Source organism: Labrus mixtus, chromosome 3 (genome assembly GCF_963584025.1).
Source record: "Labrus mixtus chromosome 3, fLabMix1.1, whole genome shotgun sequence".
Lineage (NCBI taxonomy): Eukaryota > Metazoa > Chordata > Actinopteri > Labriformes > Labridae > Labrus > Labrus mixtus.
In genome coordinates, this window is record NC_083614.1 from 5,998,168 (window position 1) to 6,024,309 (window position 26,142).

At 40.9% G+C, this 26,142-nt stretch overlaps 2 protein-coding genes across 2 annotated transcripts in view; one reads left to right on the plus strand and one right to left on the minus strand.

The window, feature by feature from the left end:
- The window catches only part of prdm5 (PR domain containing 5), a 50,619-nt gene extending 45,135 nt beyond the window's left edge, over window positions 1-5,484 (plus strand). The window contains exon 16 of the mRNA XM_061029576.1: window positions 3,575-5,484. Within this exon, the coding sequence (XP_060885559.1) occupies window positions 3,575-3,739 (165 nt within the window). The 3' untranslated portion in view covers window positions 3,740-5,484. The remainder of the gene's footprint in view (window positions 1-3,574) is intronic.
- The window catches only part of LOC132956355 (sex comb on midleg-like protein 2), a 486,888-nt gene that overhangs the window by 83,078 nt on the left and 377,668 nt on the right, over window positions 1-26,142 (minus strand). The window lies entirely within an intron of this gene.

Consider the following 26,142-nt stretch of genomic DNA (forward strand, 5'->3'; position numbering starts at 1 on the left):
CTGTTGGGGAGGGAGGGGGTTCATTCTATCATGCTGCAGGTTATTTTCACGCAGCAGCGCTGTTGGAGCGGGATCATCGCTGAAAATCAAAACGAAATTTAAGAGTTAGTCCGTAAAAAGAACTCCATCCCGGTTATATGCAACTGTCCAAACCAACAGGACTCGAGGAACTAGTAATCTGCACAGTTTATGTTTGAACTTTTTTACAAGTTACTAACTAAAAGCTGTGTCCCATACCAGTGGCCGCAGCCTTCCTCCACACTGAGGTGTGCTTCCGTTTTGCGGGAACACAGATTAAAGCACTTCTGTTCCGCGCGTACTCGGATCGGTCCGCGTGCGCACTTTGTTCTGTTCAGCAGAGTCAATGACAATAATCTTAAATTGTGACTCTGGATTCCAAAAATCTTTTAATTCTTTGCTGAAAAGAAAAACCATCTCATCAATCACTCATAAGTCTGTTCTCAGATTCTCGTCTGAGCTTTAACACACAGATAAATCCTCATTAAATGGCATTGTGTCAAGATTTAAACCAGAAAGAAAGAGTCCCCTCGTCCCCGGAGAACGCTCTCCAGTCGTCGTTTAATACCACAGAACAAGTTTCCTATTTATCGTCTCTGAAGCATCACCAGAAAGTGTCTCCCACTTATATCAAACATTCATCTGGATGCTTTGTCCCAGCTGTGAGGGAGATTTTCATGTAAATAATTCTATGCTCAACGATTAAAGCTAATAGAAATAACATGTGGATTGTGTTTTAGGGTTTGGATTTTGAGACAGACAAAAGTATCTCATAGTTCCAGGAACATTTTCCAGACAGGCCGGAGGGGCAGCGTCATAAAGGCATTAAAAATGTTGTAGAAGCATCCAGAAACATGTGTGGAGCGATGAGACGAGGAGGCCCCGCTCTCATCAGCTCCCGTCACTGTTTCACTTATTCAAATATCACATTTTTTACTGACACGGGCTCAAATTTGTAGATTGTTTGAAGCGTGTTTACTCCCTCTTTGATGGTAAATCATTTGATACAAATTATAGTTATGAGCTTCAAACAACTCTGAACAAAAAAAGAAATCAGATATTTTTAGAATGACTGTATAATTATATGACAGGAATCTCCCTATTTCTTCACTGGATGTGTTCAGTCCAAAAGTCTTTTATTTGTGCCACAGATGCAGACTGTGTGTGAGATTTTCTCGTTGTAATTCGTCGCGCTGCAGCTCTTCACAGATGGAGTGAGGAGGACACACGCTGTGATCTTCAAGCCTTGTGTTAAACTGCAGCTGAACAGCAGCCAGAGGCGGATTATCATGATTGATAGAGGACGATGGAGTCATTTGTACAGTGTAAAATGGCTCATTTATGATGGATGTTAAGATGCATGCATTCCCTCTCGCTATGGGGGGAAAAAAAGATTTGTGTGGCTAAGGTCCACAGCATTTGATTTACATTTGATTTAGCGGCTCTGGCTGTGCCTGGGTAAACTCTGCTTGGAGAAAATCTAAAGTAAAGTGTGTGTTTTGATAAGGACATCCACTTCAAGTTAAAGATCCAAATCATCAGTAGAGAAGAGCCTGAGTTGTCTTGAGTTTCAGATTTTTTTAGTATTTAACGTACACAGAAACATAAGCCTGGTCTCAAAATGACCTCTCGATTTTCAGTCAGGTTTTTAAAATGAGCTGAATTATCCTCAGAGGTCTCTGCCTCTCAAAAACAATAAGCCCAGTTATTCATTTATTTTTGGCCTTTTTATCCATCATTAAATAGGACAGCTGAAGAGAGACAGGGAATGTTGGAAGGAAAGAGTAAGGAATGACATGCAGCTAAGGGGTGAAGTCAGATTCAAACCCGACACAGCCGCTAGGCTATCTGCGCTCCTGAAGCCTGGTTATTAAAAAGGACGGAAGCATGAAATTACAAAAATAAAAAAAACGGTTTCTCCAAAACTATTCTGCATGTAAAGGATTGTAATAATAGCTTTGAGATGAGCAGCAGCTAGCTTGTAGTTAGTGCTCATAACCAAGCGCTAAATTATTCCAAAAATAGACCCTGTGTTCACTACAGATGAAAACCTGACAAATGCAGTTTCACATTGAAGTCATTATCCCTCCTTTTATTTTATTTAACATTTATTTAACCAGAGACTTTTTGAAACTAAAAATCTTTTTCAAAAGTGTCCTTTGTTCTTTTGCAGAGCTTTATGGGCTGTGAGCCGAGCTGCCGCTTACTTTAACTTCCTCTAAACAATCTTTCATGCACCAACATCTATAAGTATACAACTGGATTTGAAAAGTAATATTACTGTGGAACATCTACACTAGTTTTTTTGTTGAGTTACATTATTGTACACAGAGCAATGTGGGCGTAACAGACTGTTTACAAAAGAGTCACACACTAACTCATCTGTGTTTGCATGGTTTTTAACAAGAGCTGAAATATTCACAGAGCTCTCCTTCTCTCTTACATAAACTGACTGGATGATTAAAATCTGTTAAAACACTCCATGAAGCAGCTTCCCTCTAAAAATCTTTAGAGTTTTTTTTACCAAGGCTATTTAGCAGACATAAACCATTAAGAGGGGCTGCAAACTGAGCAGCTGCTACCTTGTTTCTAGGTGCTTAGCTTGTTATGAGATCACATAATTTAACGTACCTTGTTTACCAGCAAAGTTGTCAGCATTGGTTCCCTTTTTTTGATTTTTTTTAAGGAAACAGATATTCAAAAAGTTCAAAATACTACTTAGAGCATGTTCTTCTTAAAAATAACTCCTCAACACTCTATAGTGGTGGTAGCTGCTTCTCTAGGTTAAATGATATTGTTAAAAGTGAAAGTGATGTTACTTTCATCCATAGACTATATAAAACATGGACGTCATTTCAGTGACGTCACCCATTGGTTTTTGAAGAAGCGTTCTGACGCCAATCGATGGCACCAGATTGGAAACGCTAACTTAACCTAACTTTCAATCAGTCTAGACTAAAAGGTGGAGTTGAACTTTGGCTACAGTACACCCACCTGTCAGTCAACTCTACCACCCCGAAATATGCAAATGTATACAAATCTCTTAGTCCTAATAAAGTCAAAGCACATGTTTTATATATATCTATAAAATATATATTTTAGAGTCCAAAGCCTTTTTGAACCAGGCTGTAAACATGTTTATTTCAGCTGTAAAAACAGACATTTTAAATATGGGACCTGCTGGGGATTGCTTGGCTCTTGGATGCAGTTCCTCTAGTGGACACTCGAGGAACTGCAGTTTTTTAATTTGCCATAATCGTAAGAAAGAATTTAGCTAGAAATGCTTTCATGTATGCTAGACTATTGGCCCTTTAAAATTGAATGTAAAAAATTCTACAGATATAAAAATGTATAAACAATGAATGTGTCTTACATGTAATACACGAGACTCAGTTTGGCTTTAAAAAATGTTTGTTGTGGCCCTGAGCTGCATTAAAAGAAACAAAAGGTGAATCCTTCAGTTAAACAAAGTCTCTTTAACTGACAGGTTACGTAAAGCTCTCTTATATCTGCTTCTGTCTAATCTTTAAATCCTGGGTGTGTTGGTGTCTTCTAGGTGTGTGACCTGTCATTCAGCTTGAAGAAGATGCTCAGCAGACACAAACTCACACACAACCCAAACCGGCCCATGGCAGAGTGCCAGCTGTGCCACAAGAAGTTCACCAGGAACGACTACCTCAAAGTGCACATGGAGAACGTCCACGGAGAAACGGAGAGCTAGAGACCGTTATCGCAGCACGGGGCTGGAAATGTTATCTGATGCCTCTGATACAGTCCATGCTGCCTGCATGGCCTTTACATACTGTATATACAGATGGATAGATAGCAGATACTCTCTTATTAAAGATACATACATGTGGAAATGGAAAACATTTGGGCGCGTATTTCCTGATTGAAACATGGCTGTACATTTGTTTTTAAGATATTGTTAAAGATATGTTTGAGCAGAGCCGCTGTGTCTGCTCACTGAATGTCTGACCTTTAGTTTTACTCTCTAACCAGTTTGTCACAATCTGACCTCTTCCTCTAATATTTTCTCAACTTTCTGAACCCCTAACACCATGGATGGATTCTGACACAATGAGCTCCAGGGCAAAGTCACACCCCAGCTGTCCTTTTGGAAAACGTCTTGTTGTTGTCTCTCTTGTGCATCACTTTATAGTATCTGTTTTGCATGCCTTCATTTCTTTTTTTCATCTCTGTAGCCGTCTTTGCCTCTCTTTGTAGCTGTTTGTGTCCTTATGTTCGTCTGTCTTATCTTTCAGCTTGTTTAGCATGTTTTTAAGTTATGTGTTTGTTTTGTATTTATTTTTATGTCTTATACGTTGAATTGTTTCCTTGTTCTTGTTGTGCATCTCTTTTACTTTTAATCTGTGCTTTAACTGTGTGCTCGTTAGTATCTCTTTTGTAAATCTTTGTTCATCCTTAATATTGTGTCTGTTTTTTGTCCTTCACGTCGATTTGTAGATTTACTGCCTTTTAACATTTTTGTTGTTTGTTTGTTTCTCTCTGTAGTTGTTTTCTGCTTTGGGCTCATTTTAATCTTACTTTGTGATCTTTTCTGTCTTTTTTGTTTTCCTTTTGATTTTCATGAGTCTTTGTTGTCATTTGTCCATCTTAATGAGTTTCTGTATCTTCTTGCTTATTTATGTCGTTGTATTGACTTTCCAACAACACATGTCGTAATGCTGTAATCAGAGATCCTGATCCAGGGCTCTCTTATCATTTTTGTTCCCTTGGCCTGCTCAGTAATCCATCCATACCTGGGACCAAAGACCTTTCAGTGCCTTTCACTAAAACCTGTAGGATTCTTACATGTTTACACTTTACTGTTACATTCACACCTTTGTCTCCAAACGTCTTGGAGATTTGGACTGTGATGTAAGTTTATTATATCAAATAGAAGAAGTGCTACAGGATGATGTTACAGGAGATGTAGAGGGAGAAGTGGAGCTATGAAAACAAATCTGTGCAGCTACAAAATCTAAAGGTGCTAACAAACACAATGCATACATGATGCACGAGTTCTAGAGGACTACAAAGTATTATTAAACCTTGCTCAGTCTTTTTAAGATAAACATTTCTTATGAACTATCAATTGAAATGTATCATTGATTCTCAGATTTTCCCCTAAATTAAAGAAACCATGTTTTTATTTGAAGGTGTAATCTGGTTGACAGATGTACTTATTTGAGTGCAGATGAATAACTTCATCCTTTCCCTGACCTGTTTGGGCTTGAAGTGTTTTACTGTTTCTGTGTCACAAACTGTTACAAAGAATCCAAAGTACTGTGTGTTGACTTTTTCAATGAATTGTTCAGCATGTTTTCATATGAACGGGCCCGGGTTATTGTGCCTTACAGTATGTGTTTACATTGTTCTTAATAACCCGATTTGTTCAGCACACTATTTCATGTTTTTGAATGGAAGTGCAATTCTGTCTGTTTTAAAAACCCATTCACTTCTTCATTTACTGCCTCTTCATTGATGCACATTTTCCAGCTTGTTTTTTTCCACATCTGTCGACTGTGAATTGTCACTTCACACTTTTGTATTTAGAAATGTATAAAACCTCATCACCTACCAAACATCCATTTCCTCCGCTCGCTCTAACTTAATGTTTGTGAACTGTTGACATCGGGGGGGGGGGGCTGGGAGGTTCAAAAGGAAACGCTTTGAGAGTTGATTAAAAGTGTTCAGTTCTCGCTGTTAATCTAACCTCTATTCTTGGGTTGGCAGCCTGCTGGGAGTCGAGGCTAATTAAGGCCCTTTTTTTTTTTTTTTTTTCTGAGGCCACAGTCACCACCCGTCTGATCTGGAGAGCCACACACCAAAAGAGCCTCTGATGGTTTCTCTCTGTGAGTCTTTCTCACGTCCGTCCGCCTGCAGAGACTCTCAGGGTTCAACTGTGAGAATCTGACGAGCTGAGAGATGTTCTGTGAAGTTTGTCAAAGTTGCCAAAAAAAAGCCGCTGTTCAGACTCTGTAAATCTTGCCATGTGTGGGTTTGGCTTCCTGAAAACACAGAACAAATACAGAGAGTTTATGTTAACGTCTTTCGACTGTGTGCTGTTTGTTTAACAATTAACTAATTACTGGTATCATGTTTGATGACATTCCTCCATGGCATAAAGTCTCAGATCACCATTGACTGTATAAACAATGAACGCAGCCACCATGATGTCACTGACTGCTTGTCGTCTGCCTTTCTGGAATCTCCAGTTCAGTCTTTTGTCAGTTTCCATGTTGGTTTTCTGGAGCCAGAAGTGCCCATACTTGGACGAGACGTTGGCGCTGGAGAGGAGTGAGCGGTTAGCAAACGCCAAGTTATCCAAACTTAAGAGTCAGTGCCCGTGGCTAATTCATTACAGGTTGAATGATCTGGTTAACCACCCTGTTTCCCACAGAATGACTCTCTATTTAGATGGTAACTGATCAGAGTTGGTTATTTATCAGACTAAAGAAGTTAAGAGAATGGGAGCCACAGAGTGGACAGGTGAGTGAGAAAGACAATGGTTGAATGATTTTAAACAAACTGATCTTATTATCAAGACAGCCGACTTTCTGCTCTGTAAGGAAAAGCTTCTGACTACCTTTCTCACATGCACAGGTTGAAGAGGGCGTGTCTAATCTGTTTTTGACTGGGGCGCTTGCTGCATTCATGTCGGACTGTCCCAGTTCTTCTGACTTAAGTGCGTTCATATAGTTTCAGTTATAGTTGTGCAAAAAGCTGATGTGCAATACGTGAATTAATAAAAATGATCTTAACATTAACAGAACTGATTTATCTCCCATGTGATGACCATTATGACGTCATGTTGGGTACCTAATTATTTTCCGAGTTTCCGAGTTGTTGCTCCGACTTGAGCAGGAGTTCATGTGCATTTAAAGAGATCTTCACGTTTTTCAGTTAAACATTCACAAAGGTACGGAAGCCCTAAAAGGACATCCATCCTTACTTTTTTTTTAACTTTGTTTTTACTTTATAATGACTACATTTCAGGTTTTTCTTTTGAGATGTCAACTTACTTATGTCCTTATCTCGAGATCACAAAGCTTTTTTTCACTTTACAAGAACTAAATTTCACTTGTTTTCTGATGATCTTGAAAAGTTTACTTATTTTCAATCAAATTACAGCATAATAAAGTACAGAAAACAACCAGATAATAGTAAAGTGAAGTACACTGAAACACTGAATTGTGAGATGAACAGACAGTGAGAATATGCTTTTTTCTCTTATTATTTAATGGCACATATTGTTTCCGGACCGGAGATACTGTGATAGTGTTTCCATTCTTCATTTTTTTGGACTATCATGAGTCCTCACAGACTTGTGTACTGAATGCCACCAAAGTCTGTTAAAGGCTTTATATGTGATTTTTTGATCCAGCAGATGTCGCCCTTGAGCTCCAGCATGAAACCAAAACAACTCGCGCTGCATTGTTGTGTTAGCATGCTAATGCTAGCGATCTTTATTATGCTCGTATCTTCACACTGCATGTAAATTTACCTGAAATGAGCGTGATCTAGAAACACAGTTAAGCAGTGAGTACAGTATGTTATTCTTCTTTTCTCTAGTCCCTCAATTAAACAACTTTTATACGTGAGGGGAGGAGTCAGCCGGCCGTCCCGGCGATGTAAACAAACTGAAGATAGGACTCATCACAGACAGTGGGACTCGGGTGTTACACTCATTGTAGACAGTCATGACTCACAGAGTTATTTTCAGAGGATATACTTTATTTATATTATATTTAAGTGTAAGTGTGTAAGTGTACATTTAAGTATAAAGTCTTTAAGGTTCATTGTTTAGGCTTGAGGGTGGCGAGTGGAATGTGGCTACAGAGACCAAACATGTTTTTCATGCAGGCTGCAAACAAGTTCATTTCTACAGAAAAGTTGGACATTTTAATTTGGGGATATATGAGGTGGGACTCGCTCTTGAGGCAAGCCCCAAGTGGCCATTTAAAGAACTGCAGTTTTGGAGGTTGGGGTAACCTGTCCTCCCTCTGCAGCGCGGTTCACCACACGGCCCTGCAGGGCGTGGCTGGGCTCGCCCCGGCCCCACGCTGCCCACTGATCTCGTGCTGCCCACATTCTGCTTGTTAGTGGTGAAGCCTTCAGGACAAACTGACGCAATCTGAACACAGTGGCATTTAAACTGCATCTTGTAAACAGTAGTATAGTAGACAGAGGGATTTCCAACAGTGGGATATTATTGTCTGCCACATGTCTGTCCTAAACTAACTGACAGGTCAGCCGGGGTGTTGAGATGTCTGTTTCTTATTAGCACTGTTTCTCCGTCTCTCTGTAACGATGTGTCCTGGCTGTCTCCGTGCACTTCTCTGCTTTTCCATTTTTTGTCTCACAACATTTTCTTTTCTCGTGGGACTTTCCCAGTGACCCACTGATCTTGTCCTCCACTTCACTCAAACTCTTTTTTTTTTCCTTGCCGTGTGCATCCCTTCCTGCTGCTGGGTGTATCAAGCCAGAAGCTCCCAGTCAATGTGTTTCTAATTACATGTTTTTACTGGAAGCGCCGGTTTCCTGTGCTGCCTCCTCGTTTGTGAGTGTGGCCAGACCGGGCCCGACCAGCGTCCACAGAGCCCAACGCCAGCCCCCGCCCACTGACAGGAGTATCATTACCACACTGGTTTGGGTTTATGGCAAACCGCTGTCACGTTAGGAATGACACGGACACGCTTGTCTGACCTCTGTGTTTGCCAGTGTTCCCATGGTAACAGGTAGGATACCCCTCAGCTTCTCCTGGTCCAGAGTAGCTTGGAATGTGCGTGCCCGACGAAGAGTGCCACACAGAGGAATTTTAACAGGAGTGGGCAGGGTGTGTTTGGGTATTCTGGGTTGCCCTCTCAGCAGTGATGGATGTTCCCTTAAAAACCACATTTCCATGGAAACGGACTGTGGTACTCGGGCACCTAAAACGCCTTGACACTGAAAACCATTTAAAGGTCAAATGCTTGACACAAGGCCACAGGGCCTGAGCTGGAAAACTTTCTGTCTGAGTGAAACACACACACACACACACACACACACACACACACTCTCACGATACTCCTGTCTTTGCTGCTGAAACACAAGGTGGTTCTAATTTAAAGTCCAGACTTCACTCCGGGCTAGAGGCGATACATCAGGTCAGGTAGACAGGGATTATTTCATTAGGAGGAAATTGAAAACGGAACTCTCATTGTGCTGCAAGTTTTCCCCTCCTCCAACATGCGCACAACCAAAAACTTTATGTATTCACAACTATTAAACAGAAACAACACTAACATTTTTTTAATTTAAATTCAATCAAGTGCAACAAGTTATTTTTATAGAGGTATGATCAAGGTTTCATGTTAACAGTGGAGCGTACCAGGATGTGTACCATGAAGGTGATCATTTATACTGAAGAAACAATAATGATTTGTTACTCTTACCTTTTGTAGCTTTTTAGCTACTTTATTTTTCATTTAATTTGTTTAGTGTTTGTTATTTTGTTTCTAGGCACAATAATTTAAGCCATGCTTCCATTGTAGGAACTTTCCCCAAGAAGATTGCAGCTTTGCAGAAGTGTTTGAGTGTTTCATAGAACGACGTCATTATATCTGTAGGGGACTGGCTGGTTCAGCCAGCCATGCTTCAGCATGGTATGAGGCAACTGGACCTAGTGTTGAGTGCGCCACAAGTTACCGGGGATATTTGAAAACCCTCCCATACCCCTACTTCAGGGATAGTACCCTAACCAAAAGGCACATTTTTGATTGGCAATGTACAACAGCCTCTTTTTGCCAGCTGCCAATTTTTTAAATCTGCTTTGTTCTTTTTCCATTTCGAATGAAGAAATCACGTAAAGTTATGAAAGAGAGCATTGAAAAGATGGAAAATTACAGATTCCTTGATGAAAGCAGCACAATTGGACACGGAATCCTGCAATGATGAGCTGTCACTTTCTATGGTTTCACTGTAGTTGTGTAGTTGCAAAAAAAATTTTTTTTTTGATGGTTGTCAGTTTTTTTGTTCAGCATTTGACCCTTTTTGTCTAATGGAATCACCTTTGTCAGTGTGGTGGAAATGCAAATAACGGCTGAATTAACCTCACAGCTTCTTTTCAGCAATACCCTTCTCAAAGACCCAGACTGCTTGCCCTCAATAAGAAGCAGCAGATATTAATAGTTAGCTGGCCGGCATTAGAGGCACTTCTAAAATCAGAGGGATTATTGGACTTACATTTAGAAATGTTGCCAGAAACACATCTGAAGATAAATATTAATGCTGCTACACTGTTATCAATAAGCTTTTATAAAATGTTACCATCTTAACGCTCTGTTGACAATTTGTTTCTGCTGCCTGCAAATAGCCAAAATAATCAGTAAATGCTGTTTTTTTTTCTTCTACGGCTACATTATGGAGAAACCAAAAAATGTTTCCTTCTGAAAATAAAAAAATTGAGAACACATTTGATCAAAATTTTAGTTTCCCATGTGGAAAGAGCCTGCCAGATCCAAATAGATGTGTATTGATGGGGAAACAGCATGGCCTGGTTGTTTATGTTTAAGTGCCTGCAGGAAATGGAACCACATTTGAAGCGCTGGAGCACAATGGTTCCTTGGACACAAACTCGTGAGAAAGACGAGAACTCAACAGTGTGCAGAGGTGAAAAGCTGGCCAGGAAACGCTCCAGAAGAATGATGGAGAATTGTCTCCTTTTTCCCAGTTTTGTCCCCTTTGGGAGGTGAAGCCCTGCGAGAATGACTCAGCCTGTGCCAAGTATAGCTGCTAACTCCAATAAACAAGAATGTTGACTTTTTCTGACTGTGAGGGGATCGAGGAGATGAAAGGCTGCTCACACAGAGGCTCTCATCAGTCAGTGTGGGGGTGCTCCTCTGCAGCGTCAGTGTTGGTCACTTCTGTCAGCACGTTGTAGCTGTGGGACATCACTCCTCAGCCTCATTACAACTACAGCGCTGTCCTCACTTTATGCTCTCCGGCTCCATGTCTCAAGTCTCTCTTCATGACCGTGTGCTCTAACAACAGAACAGAGACAAAAAGGAGGACAAGGTGCTCTTACAAAATGCAACCCCACCCACCCACCCAACAGGGGAAAACCCCCCAAAAACAGCAGGCTGAGCAGTAACAATAAACTACTGCTTTAAAGGTTTGCAAACTGTTCATTACTCCATACAAGAAGTTCATTTTCATTCAGCTGAGATTGTGAAAAAGGTGATCTATTTTCTTAAATGTAGAAGAAATAGTAGTTATAACTTATTTTAGAAAAAGTGATGTTATTGTCAATGTACAAAGGGGAATACCAATTTGTAGCAGAGAAAGAAGAAGAACCTATATGCCCGATTTTGTCACAACATTTTTTGTTTTATTATGTTTCGATCAGATGTCTTCTTCTGCACATCTTCTTCTTCTCTCTGTTGTTTTTGTATCGCACTGCACCTATGTGATGTGCATAAAAGCAGCACTCTTCTTTACCAAATTAGAGCAAAATATCCTACAAATAAGAAGTGTCATCTGTTAAGGTTAATTGTAAAAAGTGTGCACTTGTTCTGATGTCAAATAAGAAAATAAGAAAAAAATGTAGAAGTGAGTGCTGCACTGGGTCAAAAAACAATATAAATATAGAAAAATCTAACAAAATAATAAATACCCTCCTGGTCATGGACAGTGTAAGGTATAAATATTAGTTTGGATTAATAAATTCAGATTCTGCTTCAAGCAGATGAGCTTCCTAAACAACACCTGAGACCTCAACCTGTCCCAAACAAAACCATCCAATGACAGCTTTTCACTCAAACACTAAGGACTGTTAAAGATTTATTGTAAACGAATCTTGACTTGTCATTATCCATCAACAACTGAAACAGTAGTGTAAAAATATTTAGATTTCACTCAGTTATCTTGTTATGCCCCAGAATTTTGCAGTCTTTACTTCAGTAATTAATGGCACAAAAACAACCCCAAACAAACATTTAGCTGCTTAAAGGCTGGAGACATATTTGCTTTGTAACCTTGTTGTTTTGTACTCTCTTGTAACTCGAAGGAGTCACTATTATATCAATACAAAGATTAGAATGAACATACCAGTAAAATGAATAATCAATAGTACTAATAGATAGCCCTGAAACACTCACAGATGTATTGTTTCTGTCCTGGTGTTTTGGTAAAACGAGTGACCCTGTTAACTGGTGACTTTCAGCCAAATGCGTCCATTGTTATGGTAGTTACAGCAGCTGTTTAACATGGAGAAAGTCCTCGTGAATATCTAATGTCAAATGTGCCTATCAAATCTGTATTTGATGAAAAACTAAGCCATTAGAAATGCAGCTAAAGATGCACTCCGCTGAATGTAGAGCCCGTTCACAGGGTCCTTCGGTGAACCACAACACTGATCTTGTTCATGTTTAGTTTTGCAGGTTTCCACATTGACTTGGAAAAAATGGAACTCATTGGTCCCAGATATTTTGACGGGCATGTTTGTCTCTGTGCAGCAGCAGAGACACTAGACTTTGGTAATTGTGGACTTTGTGTATCGGTTTGTCTTAAAAAAAAAACATTCAGCCATTGTATTTCCTGCTGCTGTGTTGACTGTAACATCCCCTCTGCCTCTGTCTCTACCAGTGTGATATGTGAACTCTGCAGGCTGCGTCTGCATTGCATTTATCTTTGAGGACACGCACAGACAATGCACCAAACAGATGCAGGGGTCAAGTTGCATACACGTTGTTAAAGGCAACCCTGAGTCTCTGTGTGAATATGGAGGCATGTTGAACTACCAACAAGCTGCACTATAAATGTTTAACTTCTTGATGAATTCTATGTAGTTAACTAATGCCCCAAACTGAGTCTGCAGGGGTAATGAAACAAAGCCAACGCTGTCCTCAGCTGCAGAAACTCAACTTGGCAGAAAATATACAACAAAACAGAAAATCCAATAAGATTCTGACCTTTGCCAAGGTTCAGTGTTACCCACAAAGCAGAGAGAGTCTCTCAAGAGACGCCAGAAACCAAATTCAACCCATTCTTTTTATTAGTCTGTGAACATTTGAGCGTGCCGTTTAAAAAAGCTGCAGCCAGACTCGTCTTTCTGGTTGCGTCCTTCCCAACCGAGAGCTGCTCAGGGATTTATTGTCGGGTGATTAGTGATGACAGAGAGGACTCGGCCGGTCTAGCCAAAACATTTGTGCAAATGTGATGATGGATGCACCATAACTCCTCTCTTTTCTCTGGCTCATCCTCCCCTCCTCCCTCTGCTGTTATTGTGTCAGCCCTCATAATGTTGGCGGTTTTGTGGAGACCTGTGTTACACACACTTCACACAGCCCAACACAAATAACACCAAAACTCCTGCTGGGCTAAAGAAACAGGAGTAATGACTGCAAGAACACACACAGAGAGGAGGATTCACTCGGGCAGAGACGGGCACAGAGGGAAATTTAAAGTTTTAATCTTAGCATGAAACCTTTTGAACTAAATATGAAACATCCGTCTGTGGATGAAAGATGAAAGATATTTAAAATAGATGCAAAACTATCTTCATTTCTTTCATGGATGTATTTGGAACAGCAGTGAGCAATCTGTGGAATTAAATCTAACTGGTGACATAACATTGGCCTTATTGTCCCCCGCTCATGCTACACTTCTGTTTTGAATTTGGCTCCATGTTTGAAATGTGAGGTTGGGAGAAACCAAATACCACAGCGAGGGTCTGTTTCCTGTCAGAGCGGCAGGAGAAGCAACACTGAGATACACACCTTTCATGTGCTGATTTAGGTTTCGGTCCAACGAGCAGCCAAACACACACACACACACACACACACACACACACACACACACACACACACACACACACACACACACACACACACACACACACACACAGAGAGAGCTGTACATGCACATGACTCTAACTTGACGCAGAAAGGCCTCAGTGTCTGTGTCCCTGCTGGAAGTGTGAGGTGGGACGGGGATCTGTCTGAGCCCTCTGAATTAGCCACGCTGAACCCTGTAAACCTAGACCACACACACACACACACACACACACACACACACACACATATGTGCGTGCACTGAATGATAATTCCCCCCGCTGTAAAGGGACATGATGCGAGGGGAGTGACTGTTGTCAGAGCTAACAGCTGCTCCAGCCAAAACACATCTATCTTCTACAGGAAGTCATTGGTCAAACAAATGTAATGAATCTGTTGTTCTTGTCATGTTGACCGTGAGCATATCTGCCTCCCTTTCACACACACACACACACAACCCCACTCATCCTCACGCAAACCAACTGTGAAACAAGCGTGTATGTTTGCGTGCTCACTTTCTCTTCCTCTCTCCCGCTAACAGAAACTGTCGAGAGGGGAGACGATCAAGGCTGTGGACCTCTGGGATTAAAGGCGGCTGGTTTAACCGTTTAGGTTCTGCAGCTGACTGGAAGGAAATTGTGAAAAAAACACTCAAAGGGTGAAATTCCAAGAACCACAATTTGATTTAAAAACGTATTTTTTGAATGTTTGTTACTGACATACCACTTTAATATGAACAAGTGTGGAACACCTTTTACCCCGCAAATAAACGACACAAACACTTGAAGGTATCTTGGTGTTCATGTGTTACTTTTAATGACAGCTGTCCTTTTCTATCAGAAAGGTATCCTTAAATGACTTCTTTCCCTGATTTCCGACTCTATCCACTACCATTATATTAGGGGGGCGGGCCGCCTCCCTAATATAATGGTAGGGGAAACACTGGGCTCCTTTCCCACATGTCATTCCTCTCTCTCTCTCTCACTGATTTCCTCCCCTGTCCACTGTCCTATCTCTCCATTAAAGGCACAAAAAAACAAAAAATAGATATAAAAAAAAAAAGATAAAACTTGAATTTCTCAATGAAAAGTCTTTGAGTCCATTAAGCACTTATTTAATATATTCATACTGGAAAGCATTCTCTCTCCATGAGGTGAAAATGTCCACCAATAATATCACAGTGACTGTCCTGTCATGTGGTCGTCACGCTGCAGGTGAACTACATCCACACACAGGAGAAAAAGGAGAAATCAGCATGCTGCGTTTCTTTCTAAGAAAAAAAAGAAGAAGCGAAGGATGTCACACATGTACGACATCAGACGCTCTGCCCCGCTGCCTCCCCGGCTGTCATCAGAAGGGAATGATTTATAGCGGCTCGTGTTCATGTTCACTTGTTGGAGGGCTGATAAAATAAGGAAGTGCAGATACCTGCCCCCCCGAGCTGCTCTGTTAGACATCAGCCTTGATCCCATAACTCCAGGAACCCGGCCCTGTCACGCTGAAGAATGGAGTGAGTCCGAGCCAGGTTGTGGAGCAGTCAGGGCCTTCAGATTCACATAAATTACAGCCTTGTTATGAATAAAATCCTGTCTGACGAGTGGAACAAGGAGAAGAAGAAATGCAGAAACTTGGTAGCTATTCACAAGGAGGAGGAGCATACAGAAAATGATGCTGCTGTCTGCAAATTCAGGACATTGAAGTCGGTCGATTCAAAAATATTCCAGTAGAAAACAGACTTTGTGAGATGTGTGAGTTGGACGAAGTTGAAACGGAGTAACATTTTCTTTTGCATTGTACAAAATCTGATGCTTTAAGAGAATTATTGTTTCATGAAGTAAGATCTGAAATATTGGGGCGGACAGATGTGCAGAAACTGGAATGGCTGTTTAAGTTTGATGTGTTTAAATTTGCTCATTTTGTTTCAAATGCTTGGAAAAGAAGACAGGATATTCTGTTTCATTAGTTTGACTTGCTTTTGCTTTCTCTTTTTGTTTCTTGAGAATGAATATAGCTTACCTAGTGCACTCTGATCCGGGAACGTTTTAATTTATGGTGTCATCTAACACATGGATGTATGTATGACACAATAATAAAATAAAAAACTAAAACTAAAACTCTATGAAGACAAGAGGGAGCCTTTCTTTCTTGATGTTAGAAGTCACATAACCACATTCAAACTGTGAAGTGTGAGCTTGTGTTTGGTGTGAGATAGTTTACCTTCATGTCAGTGATGGAGTCTTTGATGCACTCACCCTCAGTCTTTGTTCCTGAGTTACACACAATGATGTTTGTGTTGGACGATCCTTTAAAATGTGGGCAACCCGTATATTTAACCTCTGCATCAAACCTTTACAGCAGGCGGCTCTTTCACATCTCTTCTTTTTCACACAGTTTAAACTGATACCATCACTGGTAAAGATAACACACGATCTGAGAGCCATCGCACAGTACGTCACTTTAAACCTTCTGTTCTTCACAGCCAACGAGCGAGGCCGCTCTTCAGCTCCATTAAGCAGAGGAGCACTTATTTACTGCGTTTTGTTTTCTTTTCTCCAGCTTGGCCACAGGTGCAGGCTGAGCTCAGAGACCCCTGTACACAGGGGTCTCTGTAGGGAGAGTAATGATCCTTCATACTGGTCCTACTGGGAGGTAGATACGGTCCATTTTAATGAGATTTGTGCTCTCAGTGAGCTGAGCTGAAATACAAAGGATAAAGTCATTATCTAAAGCATGTACAGTATAACACTGTGATTGCATCATTAGACTGTTGGAAGGAGGAGTTTTATGTTTAAAACTTATATTTGTAGTGACCTCACATTTCATAGTTTTATGTTTAAAACTTATATTTGAAATCAGAGGAAAACTCTTATTAGCCTTCCTGTGGACAATTAGCAGATGTGTGACACTCTCACCCATCAGGAAGTCACCAGTCTACAGCCATTAGCCGGCTAACTTAGCTTAGCATCAAGAGTGGCTTGGCATGCTCTGGCACTGCGGGGAGCTAAACGAAATGGCATCAATCAAAATCTAATCCAGACAATAACCAGAGTGAAAAACAACGATCCAGTCACAGTGACATGAGTCCAGTTCTGCTCGATGTTTCTGTCATAAGTGTTGAGCATGTTACTGAAAATAAGTAACAGTTAGTTACTACTATTTAGGGGTGCAAACGAGTACTCAGGTACCCGAGAAATCACCCCGAAGTGTTGATACTTCCTGCACATAGACAACAACTCACCGCTTTATTCTTGCCGTTTAACTTGAGCAGGGAAAAAAATAATGTTGACATTTCTGAGACAGAAAGTTCATGGCTGAATTATCACCTGCCTGTGTTTGTTTAGAGCGCGCAACCTTCTTTCTCCCAGTATGCTGCTGTGCTGACGTAAGTGTAACATCACACACTTGTTTTCATAAAGTAATAACATTTAAATGTTAGTAATTAAACAGCATAATTGAATCTGGATAGAAACCAATTTGTTACTAGTTATTGTCAATGTATTTCTATAATAGTAGTGGTTGAGGCTGTGTTAATGTAACTGAACAGATGTGATGGATGTCAGTGTTTTCATTTGCCCTCTCAGTAAGAAAACAAAAATGTCCAACTATGCATACAACACAGTTCAGAAGTGTAAGTCTAAACTTACACAGTGATGAAACGATGCTTCAAATGGATGCAAACAAATTTCCCTGTGGTTACAATAAAGACACCTTTGAACTTTGAGCCTTTATGTGTGGAAATGATTTCCAATATGTTTTCTTTTACTCATGATGGACTCTGTACCACATGTTTGAGACCGCTCTTCATTGAACTGCTTTTTGAAAAGGTTTTCTTCAAAGCTTCCAGAGGTTTCAGTAGTCTTACCTTTTGGCTTTAACATCTCTGGAAGTCATAAGCAACCCTAAGTTTTTAGTTTATCTGAATGTCAGTGAGTTTTCAAAACAAATTGTAACGTGAGATAGTGGAGGTCTAAACTCTGGTTACGTCTGTCAGCCTGCTTTGGAACAGGATGCTTCGGAGGGGTCTTTGTTTGGAGCCGCTGGTCTGTGAGGGAGCCCGTGTTTGGAGCTGTGGGCACGCTCTCGCCCAGGTCACCTCTGCTACAGCTTTTGATTCTGCGTCTTTGTTCTCCAATCACAAAACGTGTTTCAGTTTGAGTTTCATTAAAAGCATGTCCTGAAATCGGATCCTTCTCTTTGTACAGCCGCCCAACAGGAACAGTGTGCGACCTAACTGGAAGCAGATCATCCTACCAGTCATCAATGGACCGGGCTCCGTGTGTGTGTGTGTGTGTGTGTGTGTGTGTGTGTGTGTGTGTGTGTGTGGTGTTCTGTAACACACCTATGTTGTTGTTAGCTGTGTAAGTTACAGTGTGAAACATGTATCTGTGCTTATGAAACCTTATAGAGCAAAGTGTCACTCTCCCTGCAAACGTCTCAAATGACCTGACAGCTACATTTATGCTCCGTGTATGACATCATTCACCCCTCAGACATATTAATGATTATTTCATTCTCTCCTGCAGCCAAGGTAACACCCTCGCCTCTTTAAAGAGCACAGCGGCACACATAGAAAACATTTTCCACAGGAAACAAGAGGCTTTAGGCGGCTGTGTTACCGCCTGTTCAGCCAACAGGCATCAAGCGGCCAACAAACATGCTTGAGACTAAAAGCTAACAAGGCGTGCCATAATCGTCTGAATCCAAGGTTTTATTCATGTTTTCAAGTTTATATTTTGATTTAAAATGACTGCTACTCAAGGGAATACTACGGGAGCCCTAAGCAGACACGCATCAATGCATACTCGATCTGGTTTTCTGTAATAATGATTAATATGGTTCTTGAGATCTAATTTATCCACAGAGTAGTGAAAGCACAAAACAAACATTTATGTAGCTTAACTTACATCATCGGTGTGGACAATGGCAACATGGCCTGTGGTGGTCCGACTATTTTTGTTTTCTAAATCGCCAGAAAATGATCCTGCTGTCACAGAAAAAGAAGCCTTTTTATCTCAACATAATGAGAAAAATAAAACAGACAATCAGAAGTTACCCGTTACCATGGAGAAATGGAGTGAAAAAAATGTATGGATGAATGTCCTCTCAGGGCTTCCATAAAATGCATTATTTATTGCACATTATATTTCATCCATTATTAAAAATGTTAAAATATTCAACATTTGGTACACGGGAAGCTTCAGAGAGGTTAAACATTGTATGCACAAAAAATATACCAAAACCAATCAGAAGTCTTGAATATGGTCCTACAGAGTGCTACACTATTAAATCAGTAATGAAAAAAATAAGCTTGCAGTAAGTGGAACACAGACATGTGCATGTAAACAACATTATTTATTTGTGATTTCAATAATGAGGCCTTTTTAAGAAGAAGTTTCTAATTAAGACATATAGAAAAGGCTTATCCATGTTTAAGGAGCATTTTTTTGGACGTATAGGACAAAGATATGGCTCGATCTGAGTCAGGGGTTACCGCAGTTGCACAATTAAGCAGGGTTGGTTTGAATATAGACGAAGAGAATCGTCAGTCCTGGTTTTGATTTGATTAATAATCACATGGGAATCTTGTTTTTAACCCCAAACTTAATCAAGGCATCCCTTTTGCTTTTAAATGTCATCTCACCATCACACACTGTACACAGAATGTCATCATGCATCATGGTTTCACTTCCCTGACCTTACACAAAGAGCCCTCAGAACAAAACGAGGTGTTAAAGACTCCCTCAAATTGTTCCCATTCTGATCTCCTTTTATTCTCCACCTTCTGATGAAACTGATCCCGTAAACATCAGGGCGAGGAATGTGTCCTGGAGTGCTGCAGAAATCTCCGGCTCCTTTTTCACGTCGTTACAGGAGCTTCACATCAGACCTCCTGGGAACGCAAAGTGAGCAGAGAAATGTCAATGCAGCACATGTCGGGAAGAGCTTCCAGATGTGACATGTCAGCATCAACGACACTCAGTGACGAGCTCGATTGGGGGGGGGGGGGGGTGTCTGACTGACTGTGTGAATGAGAAACTCACTCAGGTTGAGAAAGAGAACAAATAATCGACTCCTCAATGGAAAGCTGTGTTTGTGTCTGCAGAGGTGATGTTTACAGGAGAGCGAGTGCACTCTGGTTTGTGGGAATGTTTTGGTGTCTACATGTTCCTCCAAGCCGGCATGAGAGACAGACACAAACATGAATACTGTGTATCTGTATCCTTTAACCGCAGACCAACTTTGCACTGATGAGCTTGTCTCATGTTTAGAGCTGAAACAAGGAAATCAACATGTTTGGGTTCAAAGCCAACATTTTCTATGTCCGATGTGAATGTGTGGAGAAGGTAAGTTATTGTTGAAATCCTGAATATTTCTGAAAAATCAAACCCCCCTTTTGATATGTATTGTTGCCATTTTGGCACCAGAAGCCGTCAAATGTATTTATGTACAATAATTAGTCTACCTTTAGTTTTATCTCTTAATGCACATGACATTCAAAGGATATGACTCCAATTTGGTCTCAATCCCAACTTTCAAGTCTTCTTTAATGACTCATTCTTAATCCTGTTTACGCTTTAAGTTCATAAAATCTGTATTGAACCTTGACTCGTCTCGTATTAGTGATGTTTTTCTATTGTTTCAAACAGCAACAGCCTTGGCACAATGCATTGACAAATAGATGACTGATTGACAGTGTTGCCAACATGGTGTATTGTTTTGGTTGGTCAAAACCAGGATGGGGACTGTTTGGACATATTGTTTGAAACATATTTGTGGAGACTTGGGACACAGAGCTTGAAAACGGGACAGTTTCGGTCAAATCGGGACACATGGTCACCCTATTATTACTTTATATCAAAATATTTCAGGCCCTAAACTGTGAAGTTAGCTATGTATGACCAAGTTTATTGAACATATTGAACATTTTTAAGGCTTTAGAAATAAACCGCAGATTTGCAGTGTTGATCGTGTCGCGTATAATTGTAGCACAGAATCTGCTAATGTAAGCAGATTGCTAATTTGCTGTGCTACAGCCTCATCCACCACCTTAGCTTCCACCTTACATGAAGGGAACGCAGCAGTCTTCACTGAATATTCACATTGGTTACTAAATCTGAGGGAGGGATCTTTAACAATGAAGGAGCTTCTCAGGATTCTGATCTGTGTTAGTGCACATCTGGACAATTCATGCATCTTTGTGTTCATTAGTGCATGGATTCACAAAAGTGCAGCATGTGTGCTTGTGAATGCCATCACAGGGTCTGTGGGGCATATGTTACGTACAACACAACCAGAGAAGGAAGCCCAGCTGGAGAAGTGCAGGCTGCTGAATTCCTACAGAGGAGAACATTTCCCAGCCAATCAAATGCGATGACACACCTTCAGAGGGGATCTAACACATGTTGAAGAAGTGTTTTGGTACCTCGGCCAGCTCATTCACCAGACTGGCTTCATTACCTTTAAAGGGCATGGCTTGGTATTCAGGCTCATTCAGGCTAAATGGACGCGGGAGAGCCGATCAGGCCCGCGGTTTCCTGCTGGGCACAAAGTCGCTCTCATAAGCACCGCTCCATATGTGGGCCAGATGCTGCTGGCCTCAGTCCCCTTCAAAGGAACAATTAGACACAATTATCGCAACATATAAATGAATTTCATCCATGATTAAAATGTTTGGGAGTGGGGGCCGAGCTGGACGCACTGCCAGGTGGTTGTAATCTTGATGGAGGTCTCAGTGGGGCTTCACTCAAAGAGGGTTAAGGAAAGAAAAAAACCTGCCGAGCTGTTTATTCAGGCACTTGTACGTCTGGTCAAGTGCTCACTCCCCCCCTCTGTTGCTACATGTTCACCCCACTAGTAAAGGCATCTGTCCCCTAATACCTCTTTAATGAAGGTCATTCATTTTAATGGAGCCTCATTTCAAAACCCCAGTAATTAAAGCTAGCGCTGCACTCGACTGGGGAGGTTGTTGAGACAGTTCGAGTGCCAGTTCTGCAAATAAACATTTCCCCCCCTGTAAGCCAAACGGGCGACTGTACAGCTCAATCCAGCTCACAGAGAGCTGGCCCATGAGTGCGGTTCAGCTCCGAGGAGAAATCTAAACCATGTTGAAGAGATGAAAACCACATTTAGCTAAGTGGCAAAAGGATGACAGGTGGCTCGAGCATTTGCGGAGGATAACAGAACAATCGGGTCTAATCGGGTTTGAAAGGCTGAGAACACGAGGAGGAACTGAGGAGTGATACGCTGAGACTCTGATGTCAAGTGTTTGTCAGACCGCTGCCGAAAACGAGCTCAACTCGGAGAGGGATCAAGCTGCATTACACTCAGAGTAACTGTCTCAGTGTGTGTTTGTGGCATTTGAAGGAGAGGAGCTGGGCTGAGAAATGAGAACTTTCCCACTAATTCTTCTTTCTGCTTTGCATCCCTTTAGATATTAGGATTCGATTAAAAACACCATACAGACGGGTTATTATGTCTTAAACTGTGTGCTGTTTTACTTCATCTTTAATCTGGATGAAATGTTTGTGGTCAAGAAAGAAGACTTGAGGTGTTAACTGCAGCGCGTCTTGCAGACTCAGATACCTGGTCTGTCTCTATTGTATGAAATATGAAACACAATAAGCAGTGTAAAACTCATTAAGAAAATATTCAGCTATATTGTAAGTGGAAGCTCAGCTCACAGCCCCACAGCCCTTGACTTCCTCAGTTTTGAACGAGACCTCACAAATAACTCGTCTCCTGAATGAAACACAAACCTTTCAACACTCCCAACAAAAAATCTGAGCTAAAAATGTAGCAGTAGCTCAGCTCTCAGCCTTCCTGTTTGGCTGTTGTTAACGTGAAGCTGCTTCATTAACCTTATGAACATATTTTAAGACTACAGCTTTAAAAAATGTGATAAACTGAAGACCATAATAATATTAAATATTTGAAGTTTGTCTTGTTTCTTTAAACTCCCGCTATAAGGATACTCGGGAAGCACAAGATTATTTTATTTGACACCATTTTACATGAGATCTCAACTTGTTAGTCTCTCTGTTCATTTCATTATCTCGGGTAACAACAATGGTTTTCCCATTATAACCAGTGAATTTCTTAAAATTTTTTTAAAAAAATAACTAAGCAAACCAGTGTTAATGAAAACAAGTGAAATGTAATTTTTCTCTGACAAATTGAGTAAAAAGGGATGCATGGACGTTTATCCACTTAGGGCTTTTTTAGGAAAACTTTACAACTCTCAGCTTTATCAAATAATATTACCAGATAATTAAAGAATGAAACATTATTTAAAATATCGTCCAGTCCCATGTACATTCATTCTTGTTAAGATGTGCCCCTGCAGTCTCCCTCAGCTCTCAGGTTAGACATGAGGACGATGTGTTTGGATCCCAGGTGAGAGTGAGATGAAGGGAGCTGCTGGTGCACGTGAGAGCTCTGCTGTCTCAGCAGGATAGTGAACTACAGTGACATATCACTGTCACACACACACTGTGATGTATTACACCAAGGTGAGAGGATTCTCTGACATATATTGTTTTAAATTTCTATCTGCCTGCTGCTGTCACATGTGATAAATTCAAATTAATATGTAAATGTAGAACATCTCTCCGGCTACATCTCAGCTAAATTGAAACCAACTTCCCATGCACATTCTTGAACATTTCCCCGGATAATTTATGTGCTCAGATTAGAGAGATCCATCTTTCTAGGTGTGTCATCTACCCAGCATGCTTTGCTGCTTCCTGGCGTCAGATGGTATAATGTTGATGTATGATCTGTGAAGAGGAGCCTTGTTTTATCTCCTGCGTGGTGACATGGGACCGTTGTTTTATCTCCTGCACAGACTCATGGGATACTAGTCCCCGCTCCTCTCGGCCTATCAGCAGGCCCCGCTGAGGGGTCTGATGAAAGCGCTCGGCCACCTCGTCCAGATGGCAAACATCCATCAGAGGAGCAGCACGTCAAACAGTGAGGGCAGAGCAGAGTCGTACTCAGGGTGAAGGAAGGGTACCGGCTTGGTCAGACACACACACACCTCAGCAGTCGAGATGTTTGGATTGTAGCTGTCAATGTTAACAGGATATAAAGCTGCAAACACAACAGTTAGTCAGGGTTTGAGTGGGGTGTGTTTGAGAAACCAGGGCCAAATGGTCTGTGAAGAAATCATGGTTAAGAACTGAACTGCAAGCTTCTCATTTTTAGATTTCATAATCTCAGTGTCAGTTTGTTTTGTATGTTGATTTCAATGTAACTTAAAATGTACAGTAATGATTTTATGCAGTGTCAGATAATCCTGGTTTTCTGTTGTTAGCAGTGATGGGAGTAACACAGTACTGTTACTCATCTACTATTTGCAATAACTCGTACTGTATCCAATTACTTTTCCAATTCAACAAAACTGTTGAACAACTACAGAAATTGAAAAGCACTCGTTACTCGTTACTTTACTTAAAATAGCAGACGACTACACCACAGGAGATTCAATTTTATTAACGTCAAGTCAGCAGGCGAGGTTACAGCACATAGTAGCGTGATGTAAACACACAAAAACAGGAGGATGATCATTCAGGTGTGAGCTCTCTGTCTTGAAAATACCGACTTCATTTTTCCTCTACTCGAGTTTAACGACAAGAAAATAGCCTTGAGTTATTAAAACAGGTGATGTTAGCTAATGTGAGCTCAACATGCATGAGACAGAGCAACAGGATCAACTTACATCATATTTGCGATCCCAGGCTTTACCACAGGTGATTTAGTGGTCTCGTCTTGAGTAATGCTAAGCGGATGGACCTCTCTTACACGATTGTTTATTGTCCTTCTTGGATTGAGATTGGTCTGTAAGGCTCATTTAACCCTTCATCTAACAGTCCTGGGGCTAACCCTGCTGATTATAACACAACATAGTTATTGCAGTTTGCCTCTTTCAAGCACGTCTGATTAAACTATTCTTTTTCTACCTTTGAGTCATCACAAATAGCTGAAGACATACCACAGCACAGTTAGGACTTTGTTGTACAAGCAAAAACATGGATTGAAACGGTTAAAAGGGAAAAAAACAAGAGGAGAAAAAAATCAGGATGAGACAACACCTACCTTGTATAAACACTGTTCCTTGTTCTCAGATGGAACGTTTCTACTTTTGCAGAGTTGACTCTTTTATAAAAAAATAAAAAAATATTAAACATCTTTTTGCAGGAAGTTACTCCAGCAGTGTGATCAGAACTTGTTTCATTGAAGCCTTTTTTACATTTTCTACACTCAATCCCCCCAGTTTAGTGACATTTGAATCTGTGGACATCATTTCTCTTTCTCTCTCTCTCTCTCTCTCCTTCACCCTCTCTGTGTTTCCTGATTGCTTCCACACACTCGAAGCCGGTCCAGCTGGAGACTGTAAAAATAAACTTCATGTTTAAAAATGGGCAGATTAGCCCTTTCAAATTGGTTTCTTTTCATGTTTTTTGCGTCGCTGTGTGTCCAACCTGGCAGGAGCTGCAAGCCGCTTAAGAACAGAGACTGTGTGTGAGAGAGAGAGAGAGAGAAAGTGTGTGTGTGTGTATGAGGAAACATAGAGCAGTGCAGGGAAACACTAATTGGCAAGCGAGTGTAGAATGAAACCTGTCGCCTGCCAGATGTTTCTGTAAAAGCGGTTAGCGCGGTGCAGGTCGTCGGCGAGGTGTCGGAGGCCTGCTCATGCATCAGAGGAGCCGTCAAGGTTCCTGGACCGCTCTGCTTGCAGGACACCTGGCTTCCTGCCTCCCTCACAGCTGTGCACCTCCACATGCTTCATCATGTTTGGATCTTGTTGCATCTCGCCCCTTTTTCATGCTGTATGCTGTCAGATTATGTTTATTGTGTAACAAGAATATCGTGCAAGAATCCCTTTTGTGGTCGGGACGAACAAAAGACAGCGATTAGGTGTGAAGGAAAGGAAGTCACCGTTATTACATAATGACATGATGCATGTTGACTGTTGTGAGTAAAGAGATAAACACACGGGGAGAAGCTCACGCAGAACACTTTAGGTTTCTTTTTTTTCTGATTGTAATGTGCAGACTGTGCTCAGGGTTTCTAAACACTTTACATGTCAACACTCCTACTTTCAAAGACTCACATTTCCAGATTTCTTCAGAATGACACCTGATTTTAAATAGCTACAACTTTATTATCTAGATGTGTTTACCCAAATGAAATCTACAGAATAGGCCAACCAGGCTTAATATATTTGGATTGTTTATCAAGCCTTTGGAAAGTTGAAGCATTTTAAACTATAGGTGGTAAACTATAAGGGTCTCTCTATATATATATT